Source organism: Bolinopsis microptera, chromosome 2 (genome assembly GCF_026151205.1).
Source record: "Bolinopsis microptera isolate Bmic1 chromosome 2, MBARI_Bmic_1.0, whole genome shotgun sequence".
NCBI lineage: Eukaryota > Metazoa > Ctenophora > Tentaculata > Lobata > Bolinopsidae > Bolinopsis > Bolinopsis microptera.
Window position 1 is genome coordinate 11,566,497 of NC_087073.1, and position 24,258 is coordinate 11,590,754.

Here is a 24,258-nt window from a genome sequence, read left to right on the forward strand (position 1 = left end):
GATTTCCTCATATTTAGTTCAGGCATTCATTCAATGACTATAAGTATAACTTTTCTGGCCATCTTGCAATTCAACTAGGGTTTTTATTCTTGCCAATATTTGCTTTGCATTTCATTGCCTCGTCAACTAAGTACTATAGTCAGTAACTTTTATAAATAATAATTGTATAATATTAATACTGCCCGCAGAAACCAATTTAAACAGTAGTATGCATGTCCAAAGTCCATTGAGCTGGATTGAGAAGCAATCCCAGCCGTGAGGAGTGACAGAAATCTTATCAATGGCAATTTCAATTTAATAATATTACACACGAGATCTGTTGAGGACTTGATAAATTTGATATAGCGATCAAGTAAAATGTTGAAAGCAGGGAGCTCGTTTTTTAAATATCTCAGATTGCATGCATGCATGGAGCTTCTTACCGCCATGACGCATCGGTTCATTACTATCTGTCTTTTTCATTGAACGTCAATTAATCTTGGTCGGATGATGCCGTTACTATTAAAGCTTGTTAATGTTCGATTGTCTACTTTTCACTTTTAACTCGGATTACATCTGTAGTGAATTTGATGGTTTTAATTCTCGTTTCCGATTAACTGTGCTTGATACGGTCGCTACGATTTTAGCTGATGATGAGGAAACAACAGTACCTACCTGTACTTGGTGAGTGAGTGAGTGTGACCATATCTTGTAGCTATCAGCGATTATTGATATTTTTGTTCACGATCTTTCAACCAATTATTATTAATCTGTTCAACAATTTTTGAATTTTTGGTATTATGCTTATTGCTTATGTTAGATATAATACCACATCAGCAATAACTAATACAACTAAGACGTACTATGATTGTCAGTATTACTACTGTAAATTTTTCAATGCGTTTTGACGGGAAAGTATTACATTATCACGAAGTCACTGCAACCATTTATTTAGTTGTCAGATAGTTGATGGAAGGGTCACAGCCAGCTTTTAAGCCACGAAAAGCAGTGACAGGTTGTTATCTTGCTTTAGATACCCGGGCCGGCTCATTTACAATATTACTATATATAAAGCGATACGCTATATATATATACTTACTTGTGCTTGAAAAGGTCTCCTCCTATTCGTTGGAGTGGCCTGTACCACATACATAGTAACTCCTTTCTCCGGTGTATTAGACCTCTCCAATGTACCCTGTTTGTTGCTTGTTGTTCTGCATCTTCTATCGTGATGTTATCGACACCTGTGAAGATTGCTGCATCCTCCCGGAAACATGACAACCAGTTTTTCCGAGGTCTACCTCTTGACCTTTTACCATGCTTTGGGATCCAGTGCAGAAGATAGTTGGGTATTCTTTCTTCTGACATCCTCACCACATGGCCAAACCATCGGAGTCTAGCTGCTCGTACGAAAGTATCAACAGGGGCGATGTTAGCCCGATTAAGTACGTCAGCATTAGATACGTGATAAAACCATTTGATTTTCAGGATTCTTCTCAGACATCTATGATGGAACACCTCGAATCTTTTCATCTGCGTTTGTGTGGTATTCCATACCTCACTTCCATAAAGCAGTATAGTGAGGATGTATATATATCTGTTTATACCATTTTACTGACACCATGACTTCAACTTTAACAAGACTTTCCGCGAACACCGTGAGAGATATACTTTTGAAATTATTTTGGTTGGGTCGAATGCTTTTTTGGCCTTTTGATCAGTATAAAGAAAGAAAAAATTGGCCAAGGAATAAACAATTTAGGTTCCGAAAAATGAACCCCCAGGTGGTGTCAAAATCACAAATTATGTAAAAGTACACCTTGCAGTTTGCACATGCTTCGATCTTGCTACAATAACAACATTTCCTATTTCGAATCAAGTCATATAAGCATCATTAGAGTAGTATGAATCTGCTTCAATCGCTGCATTACACAGTTGCTTTCTTCGTATAGTCCATATTGGATTAGTTGACATAATGAAAGCTATAATAAATGTTTCATGTTGCTATAATGCTTACCTGTCACGTATGATGTACGAACCGTACGATGAACGAACGTATGATGTACGAACCGAAGTCTTCGAGAAAAGTACTATTTTAAGATGTCGGTGGAGCATTAGCTGAGATTGGCCACCGTTGCAAGTTACTTGCAGATGCTACGATTTAAAACCAAATCAGCCGTTGCATCGTTTTATCGAACATTTTTTCACATGGAGCCGATTAAAGCATGTTTGCAGAATTTATGACTACTTGGATTGGATATTCAATTGTCAAAAATATTAGATATCCAGTGAAATATTGCAATACATGTCCAGTTAGATAGTCAATTAAAAACTTTACTACAAATTTAAGCTTGTTACATGATCATGATGATGAGCTTGCAGTTCTAGAAGCATATCAAGACAAAACGTTAAGAGCGTTTCAATCTTTAAAATGTTGTCGAGCGTGATACTAGAGTGATATAGAAATAAATCGAGTAATAAATAGTGAAATAGCGATTTCCACATTTCATTTGCAGAAGTTGTTGTGATGCTGCTGCACATATCTTCACCTCTTGATCTGCAGGGAGAGTGATAGAGGATGACAAGAAGCGACATAGAGGTCTGGGAGGAGGAGATGGGCCTCCCAGACTCAGGACAGTGGTTGAGACGGTTAAGAACCTGCTCAATATCTCCAGGGATGTCAAGGACTGGCAGGCATCTATGAAACAGGTACTTGCTACTCATTACATACCACTATCATTTCACAATTCCTTATATTTACGAGGCTAGGTAGATTTGCTCCTCAACACTCAATCAAATCACCATTATCAACTTAATAACACCAGAATGTGTGTGTGTCTGTGTGTTCGTGTGTTCGTGTGTAATTTCCGGTCGGTTATACAAAAAAAAACGGTAAGAGTTACGGGACTGGTTTTTTCGGTATAGTGCCGACAAAACTCTGATGAAGCCCATAAGCAAATTGTTTTTAAATCGGCCGGTGGTAAGTGGTTTAATTGACGGTTTTGTACCACAAATGTTGCATAAACTGGCTTGAGCAGAACGGCAAGAGTTACGGGGCTTGCTCTCTATATCTCATTACTGTATAATATGTAGCTGCATTTAAGTAGCGTCATAATTGCGTTAGCCCGGGAAGATTCGCTGTAATGTTATACCATAAGCTTATTAGGGGAGGGGGACTGTTAGTGTTTGGGGTCTGTTTGGACTGCAGAGAGAGAGAGAGAGAGAGTTCATACGACAATGTTATGCGTGTTTTCAAATATAATAGGCGGGTGTGGTGCGGAGTTGACAAGGGTTAATTTCTATAACGATTTAAATAAAAATAGAAAGCGGTTCAAGACGGGAGTGATGAGGTGTAATACTCGGTGTTCAGACCTTATGATCATGGAATGTGGTGCCTCATGGCTAATAATGACTTAATTATCCACAAGAACTAACTGATTAACTTACTCGGGATTATTACGTCGGGTTTATTAACGACCGGTTAAAATATGGTTCGGGAAAAATATGGCGAAATTGCTCAAAACCCACCACATTTTCCCGGTCGCCATTTTACCGGTGTCCAACCTTTCAATTTTAGATTCAAAAATTTTGTCTCAGATGTAAATTTCCTTATTAGAGATAAGCAAGTTTAGAAATTTTCGCAATTATGAATAAATGACTGATGAAACTGAGTCATGTTATTGACAGTTTTAATTAATTCAAGTTTTAATTTAACTGTTACTTTTACTTTAAGTCCTATTTCATTATGTAGAGATAGTCAATACCTAAGAAATTAAAAATTGGCCTATTTAAATCAACTTTGACAATAAGGATATATGACAAGAATTGGGCAAAAAGGTGAATTTTTTGCAATTTTAGCCAAATGAAGTCGAAAAACCTACAACAAGTGTCCCAATAGTCTTCTTTAGTGAATATAAGACAACGATTAAAATATGAGCACCCATACCCCTTGGGAACCCTAAAAGCTGAGACGGTGGGTTTATTAACGACCGGTGAAAATGTGGTTCGGGAAAAATATGGCGAAATTACCCTAAACCCGCCACTTTATCCCGGTCATAATTATCCCGAGTAAGATATGAGATTATTGTTTAAGAAACTATTGGGTCACCTAATGCGGGTTTTGACTCAGCGGGTAATTACTCCTACCCTTTTTAACTGCAGCAGTGAAATCCCGGCCGAAGGCCGGGTTACACTAGTAACCCTACAATCCAAGATGCTCGTTGAATAATCATTATCTGATAATTATCTGATCATTATCTGATCGTGTTACTGTGTTAGCGGCATGACACCTAGCATGGATCTGGATTGCATTCTAATAGTCTAATATCATGTATAATATGGCGCTATCAGTGCTGGCCACAGTATTAATAGCGTGCACGTTGTTGCCACTTAGTAGTGGTGCAGAAAAACACAATATGCCGACAAGCACTGTTTAGACGTCACACTGTCAGAAAACACTGCCAGGAGAGACGCTGTGGGAGCTGTATTTCAAGTTGTGCACTTTGGTTGTGCACTTTAGCACTCAGTTGCACTTTAGTTGCACTCATGTATTGTCCCTTACTGTTATTCAGGTGTTCGCGAGCCTACTTCATGCCATTTTCATCCATTCTCAGTCTTATGAAGTGTTGTTATTTTTGCTCGTGCAGCAATTAATCATTCAACTGCTGACTTATAACGTCAACCGTTTCTGCTGCTTTCAGTAGTGTGCAGCTTTGCACCTATATATACTATACTATACTACCCTGAATATAGAATACAACGGTATTTGCACCTACCCTGAATATAGAATACACCGGTATTTGACAACATTATTAGTAAAAGTTATAAAAGTAGATTGTGGAATTTCCGATCAATCTCACACACACGTTGTTTTTCACGTTGTATCTTGGCATGTGCATTCTGTTCGTATATAGCTGTTGAATAATGGAAAGATGCTGATCAGCTCAGTTTTGGTCGCTTCTTATCTATTCTGAGCCCAGCTTGGATCTTCAGTGGTTTCACATGCTCATTTTCCTCTTTTAGTGTAAGAATTAAGGAATATTCACCCAATAAAGTTACAAAACAAAAATCATTCGGGATAAAATTCTCGAGTGTGTGCACATGGGTATGCCGAGCAAATTGCACTGTTTCTTGATATATAATGCATAACATACAATATATAATGCATAATATATGACGCATTATGTCACCGGTTGGGGAAGTCTATTTAAATCGATCGGTTCAATTTATCAGAACTCTAACTAGGAAAGCTAATGACTGCTCACGGGCTCACCTTGACAAATTCTATTTGACATGTTTCTTCTAACAAATTGTAAATTGAATCCGGTTATAATTAGAAGTAAATTCAACATAACTCTTCACTCATTAAAGTGGCCGTAAAGACATTAGGGAAGAGATGGTAACAATATTTCGTTGCCATGGCAGCAAATGAGCCAGAGTAAAATGGCCACATGTCATTACTCTAGGTGGTATACAATATGTACACTACTACTACTAGCTATCCTCATTATCGATTTTCTTCAGAAACGTCTGGACTCCGCCTTTTGTTTTTAAAGTTTTTCAGTGCTTTACCATTATGCTGCAATGTTTGGTTGCTAGGTTGTTGTTACGCAGCCTCTAGTGATTTGGATATTTGTATCCTGATAATGTAACCTCGTAATTTGAGACCGCAGTATATCCGGTTCTGTCTGATTCGATACGAGTTTAACATTGCTAGATATCATTTTCTCACTTGCTTACTTGTACCACCAACAATTCACAGAATATGCATTCGAAATCATAATTCATCAGTCATCGACAATCAAGCAAATATCGTGTACTACACGAGCAACAATTTTAGATCTTGTGCTTACTTCATTTGTATTCTCTATACTAAAGCTCTGTGCTACCTGCATTTTTGGTTTAGACTCTTTCTGCGGTTCAGTTTTATTGGTTTCTTGTCACTTTGAATGAGGTGAACTAAAGGTGGGATTAAAGCATCGGCTCCGGCTTGATTTTTAAAATTGTTTAAATATTAAATATTATTATTTTAAATATTTAATATTGTTTCACGTTCTATGCACGAATTGGGTTCCCTTTATCGGTTATCGGTAGGGATTTATCACTGATAACCGGTAGTGAAAAGTTGCCTTATAATCAGTGATGATTTTATCGCCGCAAATATTAGTTGCAAACCGGCCTATAAAGCAATGAAAGGCATTAGTTTGGTCAAATCAAACGGAACATATGCTATCAGACTTTCAACTGACTAAGGCAGGGTTAAAACAGTTTCGACGCTAGCAACGATCCCCTTTTACATAGTTCCACTAAAATGATAATTTAAGATTAAATATGTATAGTGATAGGTAAATAAAGTCAAAAATATTATAAAACGGTAGGGATAAAGTATACTGAAACTAAGTAAACGTAGTCGACACGTCATAAAACGAACTGACCCAAATTAAACTGAAAGATCTCCCGCGTAATTTCCCGCGCAATTTTAAAACTCCGTGTACGAGTAGATGTCGATGATAGCCGTTCATATAATTAACCCCACGTTTATATAACGACCCCTCAGGCTAAAGTAAAAGCAGAGAAAATGAAGGGGGCTAATCCTCAGAGAAGGCCTAGTGTCCACGAGCCTATTATACAAAGGTAGGGACAATATTTCAGGATAGGGACCGAAGGAGAAGGCTCGATTCTAACTTCTGCTATTTCTGTTCATAAGTTAGTGAGACATAATTGAAAAGCACTGATGTCAGTAATATTAACGGCTCACTACTATGCAGCTTCGACACAAAAGATAACATCCAGCTGGCAGAACATGTGACAATAAAAGACCTGAAGGAGCTGATGAACCACTTCTCTCGGGGGGACAATGGTTCACCCTCCTCGGACATTAGGCTTGATAAGGGCCAGTTTATGGGGGCCATTACAGAGCTGCTGGCTAACTCAAAGTGGGAGTATCTGCTGGGAAGTCCTGATTGGGAGAAACAGCTTGACATGCTCTTCAACAAGGTTAGAGACAAAACAAGGTGTTACATAAAAGGTTAGAGACAAAACACGGTGTTACATAAAAGGTTAGAGACAAAACACGGTGTTACATCGCTGTTGGAGAAAACCTCCTTATTTGCTCCAGAACCACATTATTGAACAAACCAGAACCTTAAATTATTAAAACCTCTGACGTTTTATTGCAGGTTGATGCTTCCTGCGACGGTATGGTGGATTGGAATGAGTTCTGTACCTACATGTTACTCCAATATCAGGAAAAAGACGCCGTCCATAATCGTAACGCTCCCTTCAGGTTACTAAATTTTAGTTGGTTACCAGATATGTTTAGGCTACTCAAAAATATCTTTAGTAACTCAACGAAACCTTAACTAAGATCACTAAAAAGTACTAACCGTAACTGCAGAACAGGTTGACAACTGTAACAATGTCTTCAGGAGGGAGGAAAAGTACGTTAAAGACAGTGCCAGTAAAGAGACAATAACCCGCGTGTGTTACGCTAGCAACCCCAGCAGATACCTCAGTGTTACCAGGGTAACTACACATTTGTACTATTAGATAACTCAATGTTACCAGGGTAACTACACATTTGTACTATTAGATACCTCAGTGTTACCAGGGTAACTACACATTTGTACTATTAGATACCTCAGTGTTACCAGGGTAACTACACATTTAACTCAGTGTTACCAGGGTAACTACACATTTGTACTATTAGATAACTCAATGTTACCAGGGTAACTACACATTTGTACTATTAGATACCTCAGTGTTACCAGGGTAACTACACATGTGTACTATTAGATACCTCAGTGTTACCAGGGTAACTACACATTTGTACTATTATATACCTCAGTGTTACCAGGGTAACTACACATTTGTACTATTAGATAACTCAGTGTTACCAGGGTAACTACACATTTGTACTATTAGATACCTCAGTGTCACCAGGGTAACTACACATTTGTACTATTAGATACCTCAGTGTTACCAGGGTAACTACACATTTGTACTATCTGTCAATGAACACTGGATAACAGTCTCAAAAGACTTGTAATATTTTATCCGGAATAACCTAGATCCCAGCACAATAAGACTTGTGTTGCAGGATGGTAACTTATCACTGTGGTCTATGAACATGGAGCTGCAGAAATCAGTACAAGTATGCGACACTCAACCCACCTCCTCAGTGCAAACCTTCAGGCTGGTGCTACTCCCAGAAAACAAAGGTGCCATCTTAATTAAAGACCTCTATTATACTTCTATAATTCACTGAATGGAATAACATGTTTATTGTTTAATCTGATATGCTATATCTGACACAACTTTGAAATGTACACTAGCGCTCCCATTGTCCAGGTTATGGATAACCGACATGTGTGTGATGGAGAACGTAAACAAGCTAGTGATAACAACCACCTCCCGGGAAATGTTCTTCTACGATATGAGCACTAAAACTTACTCCGTCCAGTTCCTTCTCTTTGGTAACAATCACAGATCATAGTTTTTTTAAATGTCTCCTCAAAAGATGTAACCTGCCAAAATAAACGGTGCCGGTCAGAACATCATAGTTCCTGAAGTTTATTTTCTGGCCATTGCCCATGTTGTCCATGCATGTTGCATATATATCTTATCTAATTAGTCAATGATGTTAGTTACTAATGTATTCCCTCATCACCTACAGAGTTAGAGTACGTGCCATTGTGTATGACATATTGGTACAATAAGTCGGACCCAGGAGGCAGGAGCTTCCTTATATTCGGGGATGATAGCGGGTGTCTCCACATCTTCAACTTCCTGCAGCCCATGAAGGGCCTCTTTGAGTCCCCCACTAAGAAACAAGAGGGATATCTCAAAATCAACATGAAGGTTAGACTCTCTGTAATATTTCATGTCCTGATTTCTTACATTCTGTTCACAAATAATCCATACGCATCTTACATCTAGTTATTCTAGTTCCGAACATGCTACGAAATCAATAATAAGCTCAATTTTGCTGTATTGTTTGATCGTTTATTGATTATAAATTTTAAAGATTTCGATTACAAACTTTCTTCCATTTCTGTTTACTTTTGGTTCTTTGCTACTCGGTTTTCTTCTGCTCCAATGTGAGGCATGTAATCAAATATTTTAGCCCCACTGCCAGAAGATTGCTTCAAACACGAGAAAAATAACGTTCTCATCGTCTGGGGCAAATGATGACAGGAAACTTGATACACAAACAAGAATATCGAAACAGTTTAGCATGACAAAAAGATGTGTAGTTGAGGTGTCTGAATTCCTTGCTAAGGTGTTTGATTTTCCTTGGCTTCTGAAAGAGCATAAGGAAAGGAAGTTTCCAGTGACCCCCAAAATTAATCTTACTGAAATGTAGTGTCACCGTGTCCATAATCATAAATTCATACCCAAGCTGAAAATATGATGGTTAGTTTATCCTTGTTTGATCGAAAGTATTCGTTTGATCGAAAGTCTTCGTTTGATCGAAAGTATTCGTTTGATTTTCACTGCACTACTATTGCATACTATGTGATTAGCTTCTGCACACGAACTTTAGAAGACAATCAGAGACAATAAATGATGTATTTTGTTTTACAGTGAGTGGAGACTCTCATTTCATCCCAAGTAATCTATCAATCAACTGATCTTACTAATGAGATCTGTACAGATGATGATAATATTGGCTAGTACTATTAGCATTGGAGTACTGTTAGAATCGCCATACAGCTGATCTCTAATTCATAATCTGGTGGATTTTTATTAACATCTTAATAAATGAATATACAAATGAAATAATCAAAATCAGAAACAGATCTTCGGCGCAGATGGTTCGGCGCAGATGGTTTGGCGCTAGTCAATAGTCAATAATCATAAATCTACATATAGTTTAATATGAAGTATATCATTTCAATATTTTAATATTTTACTACTATTTACTGAGAACATGCTACAGTTTACTTATAGTCGATTATGCAAATATGTGTCCTAATAATATCAACTAGCTTTATGAACTAATTCGATGTCTACCACGCATTAAATAACGACTTGTAGACGGAAACATTTAACATCGCAAATCTACTGATCCTAAAGATGGCATGTGCAAAATACTATATCTGTAATCTGTTGCCGCACAACTATCTTAAAAGTCGTATTTCCAAACATATGCTGTTTGGTTACAATAATATATCAGTGTTATTGAGAAGCAATCTACTGCTCCAGTGAACAACATACCACATCAATAAAATATATTTCATTGATGTGGGATATTTTGTGGAATAATATTAAATCTAAAATCAGCAACAGCCTGATGAATGCACGTCAAATTTGCAAGACAGTCAGCAGATCTAACGAGCGAATTGTATAGATTGGATAGAAATAACTACTGGGAGTAGTCCAAACTAAAGGGCACCTGGTCTTCGATATTTCGAAAGCTGGAGGATTTTTCTTTGTGTACTGTGATAGTTTGAAATGAGAGAGGCACAGATTTGTAATTGTATATAATATTCCTGTCACACAAGTCCTAACTGATCAAACCCCCGTGCTCCAGGATCTGTCAGATCACAGTCTAAAAGTACACCACGCCCTGTGCATGGGAGGACCTGTGCACTCTGACTGGGTCAGAAAGGTGGTATACATTCCGGAAACAGACTACATCCTCTCCTGCTCGAGCAGCTCCGAAGAGAGTATGGTACTCCAGGACAGACTCAAAAAGAAGAAAAACTATATCTACAAAGTCCGCAAGGTTTAGGTTTGATAAGAGTTATTTTCTGATTGTTGACTGATCAGAAAAGTATTCGTACTCTGGAAGCTGGTAACATGATATTAAAATAATGACAAAAAAACGATATTTGTTGAGTATAATTGGAAGTGTGTTTCTAAATTAGGCCCTCTTATATTACAGGGGATTAACTGCTTCGACTTCAACAAGACCCTGAATATAATAGCGACTGGCAGCACTGACCACACTGTACGGCTATGGAACCCTTATGTAGAAAGTAAACCTACTGCTCTGCTGAAGGGACACCAGACTTCTATCCTGGACGTGGCCATTCACGAGAGTGCTGGACAAGTCTTCAGTTATAGTATGGACGTGGTGAGTGATTAGTGTTTTACAAGAAGAATATCCTGCGGGTGGTGCTTGAAAACTTTCGGGATGAAAACAGGTTACTTGTCGGCAGATTATCATTGCTCACTCAGTTTAACATGACTATCTTTTACCATCTTATATCTTAACGACTGTATATAGTTTACATCTTTACTTTTGGATGTTTTAGCGATATCTAATTTAATATTTCCGTCAGGTCCTAAAAGTGTACGATATAAAGGAGCACACTTGTCTCCAAACAGTAATCCTCAAATTCCCCCGAGGCAGCAGAGTGCCCGATCATGGCCCCTTCGTGTTACATATTCAGGTAACACGTCTCTTAATTTGACAACTTCGTGCACTCTCTTATTCGTCTTTGTTCTCAATTCTTGATACTGGTATGGAAAGGGCACATTTCTCTTCGAAACATTAACATAATCTAAACATGAGCATGATAAAAAGATAAAACAGAAACATGAACATAATAAACATGAGCAACATTTTTTCATCTGTTCAGAAGAAAGTAACGAGCGCGCTGATAGTGTGCAGTAATGACTGCATGGCAGAGTTCAGGATGGGGAACAGAACTAACAACAGCCAAGTAAAAGCAGTTCAGAGCCACGCCAAACCAATCAGCTGCTGTGCTTACAGTCCTCAAACACATCAGGTGATGGGCGAGAGAGCTTAGAGTAAAAAAAGAGGGTTCTTATAAGTCCATGTTAACAGAGCCATCAGTATTTCTCACTAAATCCTCTTTCCCTGACAGATAATGACAGGCTGTGAGGGATCAGTGGTAACTGTGTGGGATATCAATACAGGTGCGAAGATGCTCAAGTTGAGCAACACTCACGGTAAACAAGAGATAACCTGTATGAGCATTGACACTGGCGGGAAACGACTTTTAACTGGGGCAAGAAATGGAAATGTTAAGGTGTGTTAAATCTCACTCTCGTTTTATGTTATATTTCATTGAGATATGATGTGATGGTATTTAATTTCCTGCCTGGAAGTAAATTTAAGTAAGAATTCTACTGTAGCTAATATTTTGATGTCAGGTGTGGAACTTTAACAACGGTCACTGCTTGAAGAAGTTGGAAGGTTTAGTTGAAGCAGAAGTGACTGGAATCCTTGCCTTCTCAGAGAAAAGTGTGATATATACAGCCGGATGGAACAAATGTATCAATGTCTACAGAGATGATAAGGATGTATGAGATTTATTTATACCTGGTATTTGTCCAACTTTATTGTCTATCTGTGCAACCCTTTTTAAACCCTTTACACCTTTAGTTCCTTCACCATCACCCCACAATCTCTAGGCGTTTTATCTGCGACCTCAGCCAGAGTGGCGAGGAGGGAACGTGCACAAAGACGACATTCTAACCACCGCCTACTGCCCTCCTAACCTCCTGGCTACAGCTAGTTTTGATGGGGAGATCATCGTGTGGAGCACAGAAACTCAGAAGATATTCAGAAGGTTCCGATCAGGAAGTAAACCCGTGAGACACAGAGGAGGAAACAAACGTCCCTCTAGCAGAGCTTACCAGGAGCGACCTGCTAATACTAACGGGTCAGACATAAGTTAGATTAGAGAATGTATCTAGCAACTCTTTTATCCATGTGATAATAATTCATATTAAACGATCTTGCGTAAAGTCGCGCAACCACGTCGTGACGTCACATCATATAACAGAGCGTCACCAGTGACGTCACATCATATAACAAAGCGTCACCAGTGACGTCACATCATATAACAAAGCGTCACCAGTGACGTCACATCATTTAGAGAGCGTCACCAGTGACGTAATATCATATTACAGAGCGTCACCAGTGGATAAAGTGGTATTCCTGGAGGAGAGAGTTAAGGAGAGACGTAACGAGGATTGCATGCTTGTGAGCAGCGAGAGCGGGTACGCTTTCTTCTGGAACATATACGGGGTAGCTCAGTGTGGGGGTAAGTTGATCGTTCCTCTGGAAAATGAACTTGATGATTTTAATGTTTTATAATACTGCTAGTTTATTCAACTTCTTTATCACAGTATTTAGTTTATAATAACGGTGTTTGCTCGTGCAGGTTCGTTCCAGACAGCGTGTCGTGATGGAGAAAGTGTGTTGGCAATGTGTACGGACTCTCAGAACAAACGGCTAGTTTGTGGGGACACAGCTGGTTACATCGCCGTCTACGACATCAGGAACTACTGCACCGTCAACAACAAGGTCTGTGTTTGCTTCACCACGCATCTTAACTTTTTGATTTCGAGGAACGTTTTGCGATGTTATTCTAATTTTAACGTGATGCTTTTTCACATGAGTAACGTATCCTGATTCCCCAGAAAAACACGACTCCTAAAAGGTTGACGGCGTGGCACGGTCACTGTGCAGCAGTGACAGCACTCGACCACATAGAACACGAACATGGCCTGTTCCTGGTGAGCTGCAGTACAGACAGCACCGTCAGAATGTGGACTGTGCACGGACACTTCATCGGCACTTTCGGGCAGGATATTCCCTGGAGTTTAGGTTATTTTCTACTTTCTTCTTTAGTCTTAGAGTGAGATATTGAGTCCAAACATATTGTGCAATTAGGGGCTAAGCTTTTGCGGACTTAAGGTATTGTCAATATTACGACTTCAGTATTGAATAATCAAACTGGAACGAATTTGACGAGCGACTTTGATTACATATTTGTACTAATCACTGAAAACTGGAGCGTTGGGAGAATAATTTAGGAATAAATTAGAAAAATGGGCATCATTTTCATAATTTTCGGACAAAAAATAAATAATTACATATATATATACATAAATATATACATATGTAAAATCCGGATTGGAGTATTGTTTATGAGTCGCATGGTTGCAATGTATAGTTCTTGTGTAAATTTGTATTAATCCCGTTTGATGCGACAAGGAAAAATGCTCTTATCAGGAAAGGAATTACTCAATTCCTTTCCTGATAAGAGCATTTTTCCTTGTCGCATCAAACGGGATTATAATACAAATTTACACAAGAATACATATATACATTTCACATATGTACATTATTTATAATTATACAGGTGCATTACAATAAGAACAGTATTAACCGGTAACCACCCTTGCAGCGGACAGAAACACGTTCAAGTATCCTCAGTCTCCGTTTGAAGCTGAGGGAATCACGCCGCCAACCTACATTCCCAGTATAGATGGAGCGGCTAGCAGGTAATTTTATATCATAATAATCTCTACTATAATTCAAAGAATTGTTTTTGTTTGTCTGTCGGTACGACCGCCCGCGTGCAAATCAGATGAGAAATAGGAAGTTGCATAGTAACCAATAACCATGGTAACGGTGTTCAAAAGCGTACGTGCACGTGCAAGGATTTGAGAGGGGCATTTTGATCGGTCTTGTAGTTGTGGTAATTATGTTGTGTTCAGTGCGAGCTACATTGTAAGATTGTAATCGGCTGTATCTTCGGTTACGCGGTGACGGATATTTTTTGATGTGATAAAAACTGACTTCCAAAGAATACTATTACTATTAGCTTCCTCCCGTGACCACGGGCTTTCTATCTTACTTATAATTCAGAGAATTATTTCTGTACACTGTACACTGTACACTGTACGACCGCCCACGTGCAAATAAGGTAAAAAGCAAAAGGTTGCGTAGTTACCATGGTAACGAGGATTGTTACACGCATGTGCACGTGCAATGATTATTTTAACGTCATTTTGATCGGTTTTGTTGATATTACGCTGTGTTTAGTACGAGCAACATTTTAATTGGCTGTATCTTCAGTGGGGATGAATACTTTTTGACACGATTAAAACTGACTGCCAAAGAATACTATTAGCTACCTCCCTGTGACCACGGGTTTTCTAGTCTATATTATAATTCAAAGAATTATCTTTGTACATTGTACAATGTACATTGTACGACCGCCCACGTGCGAATTAGGTAAAAAGCAAAAGGTTGCAAAGTAACCATGGTAACGAGTGTTGTTACACGCCCGTGCACGTGCAAAGATTGTTAGCTAGAACAGCATTTTTATCGGTTTTGTTGATATTATGTTGTATTTAGTCATAGTGCGAGCAACATTTTAATCGGCTGTATCTTCGGTTGCGTAGGATATTTTTTGACGCGATTTAACTACTTACTAACAAAAAGTACTATTAGTATTAGCTACCTCTCTGTGACCACGGGTTTTCTAGTCTCTTACTTATAATTCAGAGAATTATCTTTGTACATTGTATGACCGCCCACGTGCAAATTAGATGAGAAATAGGAATTTGCATAGTAACCATGGTAACGAGGGTTGTTACACGCACGTGCAAAGATTTTTAGTACGGCATTTTTATCGGTTTTGTGGTCATTACGTTGTGCTTAGTGCGAGCTACATTTTAATCGGCTGTATTTTCGGTTGTGACGGATATTTGTTGATGCTATAAAAACTTGCTAACAAAAAATACTATTAGCTTCCTCCCTGTGACCACGGGTTTTCTATCCATATTATAATTCAAAGAATTATTTCTGTATAATAATGTACGACCGCCCACGTGCAAATCAAACAAAAAATATGAATTTGCGTAGTAACCATGGTAACGAGGGTTATTACACGCACGTGCAAAGATTGCCAAGCGACATTTTGATCGATTTTGTGGTAATTACGTTGTGTTCAGTGCGAGCTACATTTTAATCGGCTGTATCTTCGGTTGTGACGGATATTTTTTGATGCGATAAAAACTGACTACCAAAGAATACTATTAGCTTCCTCCCTGTGACAACGGGCTTTCTAGTAATATGTATATATAATTATATTGTATAGAAAATATATATAATATAGCCAATAGTGTAAAATACATATTGTTTAATAATTAACAGTTAATATCTTATATTTTACATTAAATTATATTATATATAGTGCTCGGCTAGTTGACATGGCAACGGACGTAAGGAACACGAAATATTCAGACCTGCCTACCACGATCTCCAAAATCCACTTTTTTCTGCAAAAAATTACCATTCGTAACCTTTCACTTAACATTTTTTCAAAATTGTGAAATGAAAAAAAACCGGAAACGATCGTTCTTTTGAGAAACAGTAATGGTTTCACTTCTTCAGAAGGTCGTCATTCCATTTATGGTCATGAAAGTAAAAAAGTCATTAAAAAAGACAAAAAAGCAAAGTAGGACTAGGAAGAACAAAGGACCTGGTAAAACAATTTTTTGGGAACAACAAGGGACCGTTTTCATTTTCAGAAGTCTCCTCTGCAGCGGGCAGCCACTTTACTGTTACACATGGGCTATTGCGTAGAAATTATTTTAGCGTAAGCTTTTTTCTCCCACTAGGCTGGCGTACATAATATGTAATATGTGAACGATTCCTGCTAGATCTCAATGAAGTATTCTTGTATCCAAATTTGACGCTCTAATGCATCATAGTCGACTATTCAAATTCCAATACAGTGTCGATAATAACGCTTCAAGTATTTTCCAACACATAGAACTTGAACATGGTCTCTCCCTCAATCACGGCCTGCATCGTCAAATTGCGGACGCTGTGGAATGTGGATGCGGATTGTAGATGGGGCAACTATACCGTAGATTACAGGATATATAGCTGCTAATGCCCCGTGCATTATATATATATAATGCACGGGGCATTAGCAGCTACTAACGAACAATAAATTTAAGATAATAGCGTATACCTTATCAAATATGAATATGGATAAGGTCAAATAAGGTCAAATCGTTAATAATCCTTCTTCACTTCAAGTTCAAGTTTTTTTAAATTTTTTTACTGTAGTTTGATAATTTTAGTCAAAATATCATGACTTTAAATGGCCGTTGAGCTTTCATAAAGAAACTTGATAGTTTGATCTACGTTTTATACCTCTTTTCGCGCGCGAAAATATTTTCATCCAGTGCAGCTTTTTTGGATGAGGAAGAACAGCGAGCGTGCTGCCGTGCTAAAAGTAAATCACTTTACAGTTACACCCCCCCCCCTGACAGTTGAAAGCACTTTAAATCGATGTATTTTTGAAAATGAATGCTGATTCCAAATCACCCCACATGACATAGGGTAAATCTGCACTGAGATAATACTACAGACTTTTACAGTTATTGCATCACTTACAAGTACAACTGGTATTAGTATTACATCTGATTTAATTACTATTCAAAAATACATCGATTTAAAGTGCTTTCAACTGTCAGGGGGGGGGTGTAGAGTGATTTACTTTTAGCAAGGGAGCATTATAATATAATGCTCCCTTGGCGAGATATCGTCGTCGAAAAACCGTCTCAATCACGTTATATGTCCATAACTGTAAGGAAGTTGGACTAATTTCTCGTTAGGGTTAGGGATTTAGCGTATGCTTCAGCTTTAGGGATCGGGTGAGGGTTAGGGTTGGGGTCAGTGTAGAGAGGGTTAGGGTTTTGAATAGTCATGATCATTCAGGGCCACCGAGAGAACGTGTTAAAAAGTCACGTGTCAGTCCAGTGCAGAGTGATTAATCATCATCCGAAGAAAATACTGATTCAAGCCATTAGCAAACAATTAATCTTTTTTGGTCCTTTGTGTTTGATTTGAATCAGATAATCTCTAGAGTCTAGATTTTGATAAATCTGAAAGCTTTGTTCTCTTTTTCAAAATTTGATGGTTGCCGGTTGGTAAGAGTCTCAAATAAGGGGCCATCTACTTAGGATCCAGGCTGTTAAATTCGCCAAATTTTTGTAAAAAAGTACGGCGTATTTAGAGTTCTCAAAAAGTACGCGAATAATTCGCCAATTTAAAACTTCAATTTTTAGTTTTTAGGGCTGTTAAATTCGCCAAAAAATGCGCGGAAAATTCGGTAAAAATACGGCTGTGGGAACACGCAGCATTCTCGAGTCTATAATTTTATAATCTAGAATTGGATATGTGAATTTTGACGTTATACTTCAAATCTCAAACTTACAAATCTCGACAAGTAGACTAGACAGAGACTGTGGAGGAAATTAAGTGATCTCAAGTTTATTAAAATAAGTTAGTTTACTCCATAACGTCTTCGGGTATGAGCTAAATTAAACCCCTTGCGATCTTGGTCAGTACCCACGCTAGTCACTAACCAGTAACCACGCACGTGTTGCAGGAAGCACATGTTTTGGCAATATTCCACCATACAAAGCCAACTATCGTGAACATTTTGATGCGGGCACGTGATTCCTGTTCCCGTATTTGGTATATTTTTTTAAATGCGGTAATTTTCAGAGAACAATTCGTAGCGTATGCAAATTTAATTCGAATAGTTATAATACGTTTAGTGCGAATTTAACAGCATTGCAGTTAGGATGTCCGGCAAATAGGGAGGGGGTGGTTTTGGAATTTCGCACAAATCCGGACAAGGAGAGGGGGGGGGGTGGTTTCTGAAAATCCGGACGTCCGGAAATTTTGGCAGAATTAACGAAAAAGTCCCATTTATTTTAACTCTTTGAAATTTCAACTCTTTGAATTTTATTAACAATGAATTTGAGTTGGTTTTATTTGTACTCTTAAAAGTAGCTGGAAATCCGGACGTTCGGGGGAGGGGCCGGGGGTGGTTTTGAAAATTCGGACACACCCGGACAGGGGTGGTCTGAAAATCTGCGATTTTGGCGTACATCCTAAATAGATGACCCCTAATCGATTTGGAGCAAAGCCATTTAAAAGCTAGCATTTATCTTTTGTTCACTATCTTTACAGAGTTCTCTTAGTAGTCTTCACAAAACCTATATTTCATAAAAAGAAAGATATATGCACCAATATATTCTCCAAAACAATGAGAGCCGAACTTTGCAAATGTCTCCCAAATGATGAAGCCTGTAGCGTTTAATTGGTTTTACAGGCCAACGTCGCGACTTCGCGGTGTTCCTCAACATTTAGAAGATGCCAGACTCACTTATTCTTAACGTTTCGAAACCAAAGGTCCGCACTATATGGTGTTACCAGACGTTATTGTTAAGTACAAAGAGGTTAAATGCTACTGCAACGCATTTTATATACGACTATTTACTACGACTATTTAAAGCTCAAATTGTTTGAAATGATATATTCATATTTTGCAATCTTCCTCTATGACTAAGGGAGTGCTAGGAGAGATGATACGAGTGTTACGACTGTGTTTCCTCCTACAACTCCTCCTTGACAGGGGTACCACTTGTGCGACTGAGGTAATAGAGTTCTACAACTTCCTGCAGCTGGCATGTAAAAACACTTCCTCCTTGGTGATGAAATGCCCGTTCTCCAGCGAGACATACTTCCTCAGGACCACGTACCTGGGACGATTGAGGCAGGTGATAGTTAATGGAACCTGCTCCAATGACCCCATCTCCTACCAGGCTTGTGGACTGAGGGGATACTCTGATTTCCTTAACTTCCGGAAAGCCACTGACTCGTTCTATCAGGAAGAACGCAGGACTTTCTGCGGGTTCGTGTGTGAAACAATGAAGCAGGGCATGCTGGCGCCTGGTAACATCTGGTACATCCCCAATTCAGGAAAGTTTGGCATGAACTCAGACACAATGAATATTAAAGCGACCTGGTTAGAATTCTGCGATGGGACGGAGGACTGCAAAAACACTGAAATAGACGAGGAAGGCTGTTTTGACGACATGTATACTATGAGGACGGGCGGAGAGCTTGAGGCGAGTAAGATCTGTGACGGCGATTGTGAAAGAGTCACGTTCTTTGATAACAGTGACTACTGTGAAGATGAGGCTTATTGTAACGGATTCACGTACGGGATTTATTGTGATGCCGATACCAGGTATATTTCACCCATGGACATGAGATGTAATCAGTTGTCCTGTGATGAAGAGAGTACTGGGGTGAGTCTGTGTGATCAAGAGAACGTTACAGCCTGTACTAGGGGAGGTTTGGTGGTTCCCCTTCTCAACTCAACTCGCTGCTTTACCTTCTCAGACACACCAATGTGTGATAATGGGCTGGATCAGACCAACTGTTCAGACCCCTCCAGAGTAGTCCTCAGTTGTGAAATTAACGGCTACATTTCCACAGTATCCAGAACTGCGGTGTGTACCAAACAGAGCAGGTTTCTCCCTCAACTCTGTGATAATGGACTAGACAAGCTATGTGTGGAGACGAGTATATTCTGTTTGGTACACAAACACCAGCTGTGTGACGGAAGAGTGGACTGTCCTGATAAAACTGATGAATTGGGAGCTCCTTGTCTAAAGAGAACCGTCTACACCTGCACCAGACCCTTCAGTTTGGATACTAGTTCAATAAATGTAGTGAACTTTCCTCTGGTGTGGGTTAATGATGGCGTGGAAGACTGTCAGGGTAGTGAGGACGAGAATGAACAGTGGCCTACTTGTGGAACCGGCATCACCATGAGGTACAGGGGGATAGAAGAGATGTGCAGTGAAGTGTATCTCTGTGCTTCAGGCTCATTTGTAGAGTTACCAAGTTTGTGCGACAAAGTGGAGACGTGTGGTAACGAGATCAGGGTGTGTCAGATCTCCAGTAACACGGTTAGCACTTCTAACAGAGTGGTCGCAATTGAAGGATCCATCACCACTCCTAAAGTTGTTATCTTCCCAAGTTGCCTGGATGGTCTCATGGAAATCGAAAGGTTCCAAAACTCACTTTGTAGAAGAGTACCATTCAAGCTTAAGAACTATGAGTTCTTGGGTAAAACTAGTTCAACAGAAGTAGCAGCTCCCGGGAGAAGGCTCAGCTGCGACTATATGTTTGGTGAAGCATATGTTTATCTGAGCTGTACTGGTCAGTGTATCAACTCTAGCTGTCCTCTTACTAAACCAGTGCAGCACAGCTCCTGTGCCAACCAGTTCCCCGGTAGGATCTACTCTCTCAGGAATAACGCTGACATCACCTTCGCAGTTAGATCCAGAGACCATCTCTATCACAACGACTTCTTTGTGTGTGATAACAGCAACTGCGTTCCTTTTGAACATGTATGTAACCTGGTCGACAATTGCGGAGATGGTTCGGATGAGAGACAATGTACCAACAATTTCCTCTGCGTCTCTCAGGACTATCTTGCTCTGTCCCAGAAATGTGACGGTAGTATCGACTGTCCGGACACGTCTGACGAGTGTAATGATGAGTGTGGGAGACAGATCATCAACACGATTTATTTAAAGATCACTGCAGCGGTGATCGGAATACTAGCCATGGCTCTAAACTTTGTTGCTATGTCACAGTCACTGTTTGGAAAATGGGAGAGTAAACATGTAAATTCGGTGACAAACAAGGTTTTTATTGTGCTGATAGGATTGGGAGACCTCCTGACAGGGGTGTACTTGGTTATTTTGTCTGGACTTGACATTTATTACGGGGAGACGTTCTGCATATTTCAGATAGAGTGGTTGACCAGCAAAGTCTGCAGCCTGATAGGGGTGGGCAACACTATAGGTTCCCAGATTTCACTTTTTTCCATGACAGCATTGAGTATTATCCGCTACCGCTCTATTAACTCTTTTACAGCTCCTAGAAATGTGAGTTGTAGATTCTGGGTTAAGATTTCTCTGATCTGCACGTTGATATTTTTGGCATCAGTAACCATAGCGGTCCTGCCTCTTCTCCCAGTCATGGAGGATTTCTTTGTGAATGGACTGGTGTATGACCAACACATCCGACTTTTTGTTGGAAGTAAAAGTAAAATCGCCCATTTCAGTATCTTCCAGGAATACTTTGGTCGAATGAACAAGAAGGTATTGAAGTGGTCGGTGATAAACGAACTAGTGGACGCAATGTTCTCACGAGATCATGGTGGGATAAGGAGACATCCCCTTAGATTCTACGGAAATGACCCAGTATGTCTGTTCAAATATTTCGTAACTAACGAGGACCCTCAGCGAGTCTTTGTCTGGTCAGTCTTACTACTGAACTTTATTTGCATCTTCACAATAACCTGCTCTTATGTCCTGATAAACTTAATAACTGTATCCTCTTCGAACCTAGTTGCCGATGATAGGTCTAAGAAGTGTCTCCGCAAACAACACCGGAAAATGCAGAGGAAGATTGCGAAATTAATAACGACTGATCTTGTGTGCTGGTGTCCTTTCTTAGCTATTTGCATTCTACACTCCTTTGAAGTTCTAGATGCCACTCCAATGTACTCTTATTTTTCAATACTTGTTTTGCCCATAAACTCTGCCATCAATCCGGTGCTTTACAATGAGATTGTAAATTCGTCGATTCACGAAGCGGTTAAAAAAATAAAAAAAAACTTTTAATAAAACCTTAAATTCTGTAAGCGTACTTGTACGAAGGGGAAGGCAGGGTCAGGATGCTACTGTGGAAACTATAGAAATGGATGTTATGAGTTCAAGTAAGGTAAATAAACCAATGCTTAATCTCTTTAAGTCATTATATTTCATAAAATCACCTAATCACTCACTAATTTCGTTACGATAGGTTATAATGAACACTACTAACGTTTAATACTAACCAGCTTAGAAATCGAACCTGACCTTACTTTCACTTAAGTACAACTGTATAACAACTTCACCCCCTCAGGTCAGAACTAGCAAAGAGTGCGATGGACCGTCTGCAGTCTCCTGAGCACGACAGTAACGACGTCTCCCCCGACCTGCCCTCATTGTCAGTACATAAATTTATAACTACCGCCGGGATTTTAGTTATCCCAGCTTCTTCTTCTTATTTGATACAAGAGAAACGAGGCTACTCTAGGACACGAAGAGGATTAGCACTCTTCGAACTAGATTAAGTACACTCCTACCGTTAAACTGCATTTATATCTTTAAGAGAAAAGGAAATTGTTTTTTTGTCCGGGCTTAACCCAAAAAAGCCCGGTTTTTAGGACTAGGTCTCTCGATTATTCATCATTATTTGACTTTATGGTTTGTAACGGAGAATGTATGTTTACAGTGCTTTGGGTTTTTTGGACAGTATTCAAGAAGCGCGACACGATAGTGACATTACCTCATCGTGTCGGTATTTTTGGTACTGTAATTTTATTTGCTTCATGTTATTGTTGGTCCAATCGACACCATTTACAGGACCCCAGACTATTTGGGACCTGACAGAGCAGAAAAAGAAGTTCAGCAAAGGTGAAATAATATCTTATAATCATATAGTAAGGCCGAGTTTTAGCATTGTAGTGGTTTAATAGTTAGTAGGGAGCATTACGGCAGACAAAGTCTGTCGAGAGCCGTATATGATGCTCCCTTCTAACCACTACAAAATAATATCTAGAAGAGTTTTTAAACTTGAAGTTTTACAGAGACACGGTTTTAACCAATTTCCCCTCAGCGGTGTCCTGAGTCCGGTTGCTGTTCCCAGAATAATTGACAGATCGGAGCCCTGGGACACGAAAGACCTGGAGAGTTGGCTGAATACGACCACAGGAAGCACCATTCTAGGAGAATCGTGGGATAGGGTCTACAGAAAACGAATGATCACCAGACAGGTATAAGATTGGGATGATCAACACTTTATCGTATTGAAATGGTTACGTGAAAGTTAACATCTCCACTTTCTGTTATCTCCCCCGTCAACTATAAGCTACTACACTGATCTCTTTTGCAACTCAGGAGAGACGGCATGCTGTAGGAACTACAGACACGAAACTAGCTCTCAGATTTGGACACCACTGCTCACCTTTTGCTGCACTGGCAACACCGGTATTGTGATAACGTTTCGAGCGTGCTCAATCAAACAATTATCTGACCATTTGTGGTGTTTTAGGATCGAAAATACTTACAAACGATTATGTAAGAATTATACTTATAGCAGTTCAGAATCTAAGCGAACTCTCTCCCAGGTCATGACAGATGTTGCAATACCAAAAGATCTGCCAAAGACTCCCCGAATGTTGACCAACAACTACGGATTTGAACCAGCTTCTGACAATCCCAAAAAGCTGACTATCCGCTTCACTCCTGATCCGATTGTTCAAGCGGTAGCGAAGAAGTCCATGACCCACAATCAGTCGCGACCTAATTCGACAGTGGGACTGTTAAAATAGTTCTTATTAAACTAAAAACATCCGTCCGAAGATGAAATTAAGTGAACAGGAGAAAGCATGTTCGCGCTAAAATACCTTCCAGCTCAGAGACCTTGACTGATTTAAGAAATAATACTCTTTGCAGTTTTTTGCTTTACATAAAACCAGTTTTTTAGATTATGGTACTTTCACTGTACTTTGCTGTTGAAAAGATTTGTATGCAGTTGCCTTGTAATTTAAATTTTATATATCTGTACAG

General features: G+C 39.3%; 2 protein-coding genes across 2 annotated transcripts; both read left to right on the top strand.

Annotated features, from left to right (window-relative positions):
• Positions 1 to 532: 532 nt before the first annotated feature.
• On the top strand, positions 533 to 24,164 carry LOC134826785 (WD repeat-containing protein on Y chromosome-like). The gene is made up of 25 exons (XM_063839282.1): positions 533 to 663; positions 2,543 to 2,688; positions 6,536 to 6,612; positions 6,747 to 6,975; positions 7,158 to 7,264; positions 7,407 to 7,503; positions 8,078 to 8,198; positions 8,313 to 8,453; positions 8,654 to 8,838; positions 10,514 to 10,708; positions 10,868 to 11,059; positions 11,268 to 11,378; positions 11,568 to 11,717; positions 11,817 to 11,981; positions 12,106 to 12,255; positions 12,367 to 12,617; positions 12,868 to 13,001; positions 13,122 to 13,264; positions 13,381 to 13,567; positions 14,151 to 14,247; positions 22,550 to 22,633; positions 23,053 to 23,103; positions 23,306 to 23,462; positions 23,587 to 23,676; positions 23,817 to 24,164. Exons 1-25 carry the CDS (start codon positions 630 to 632, stop codon positions 24,018 to 24,020), a joined length of 3,498 nt encoding a protein of 1,165 aa, XP_063695352.1. The 5' UTR covers positions 533 to 629; the 3' UTR covers positions 24,021 to 24,164.
• LOC134811981 (G-protein coupled receptor GRL101-like) lies at positions 19,120 to 22,266 on the top strand. The gene has a single exon (XM_063819149.1). It carries the CDS (start codon positions 19,120 to 19,122, stop codon positions 22,264 to 22,266), a length of 3,147 nt encoding a protein of 1,048 aa, XP_063675219.1.
• Positions 24,165 to 24,258: the final 94 nt, after the last annotated feature.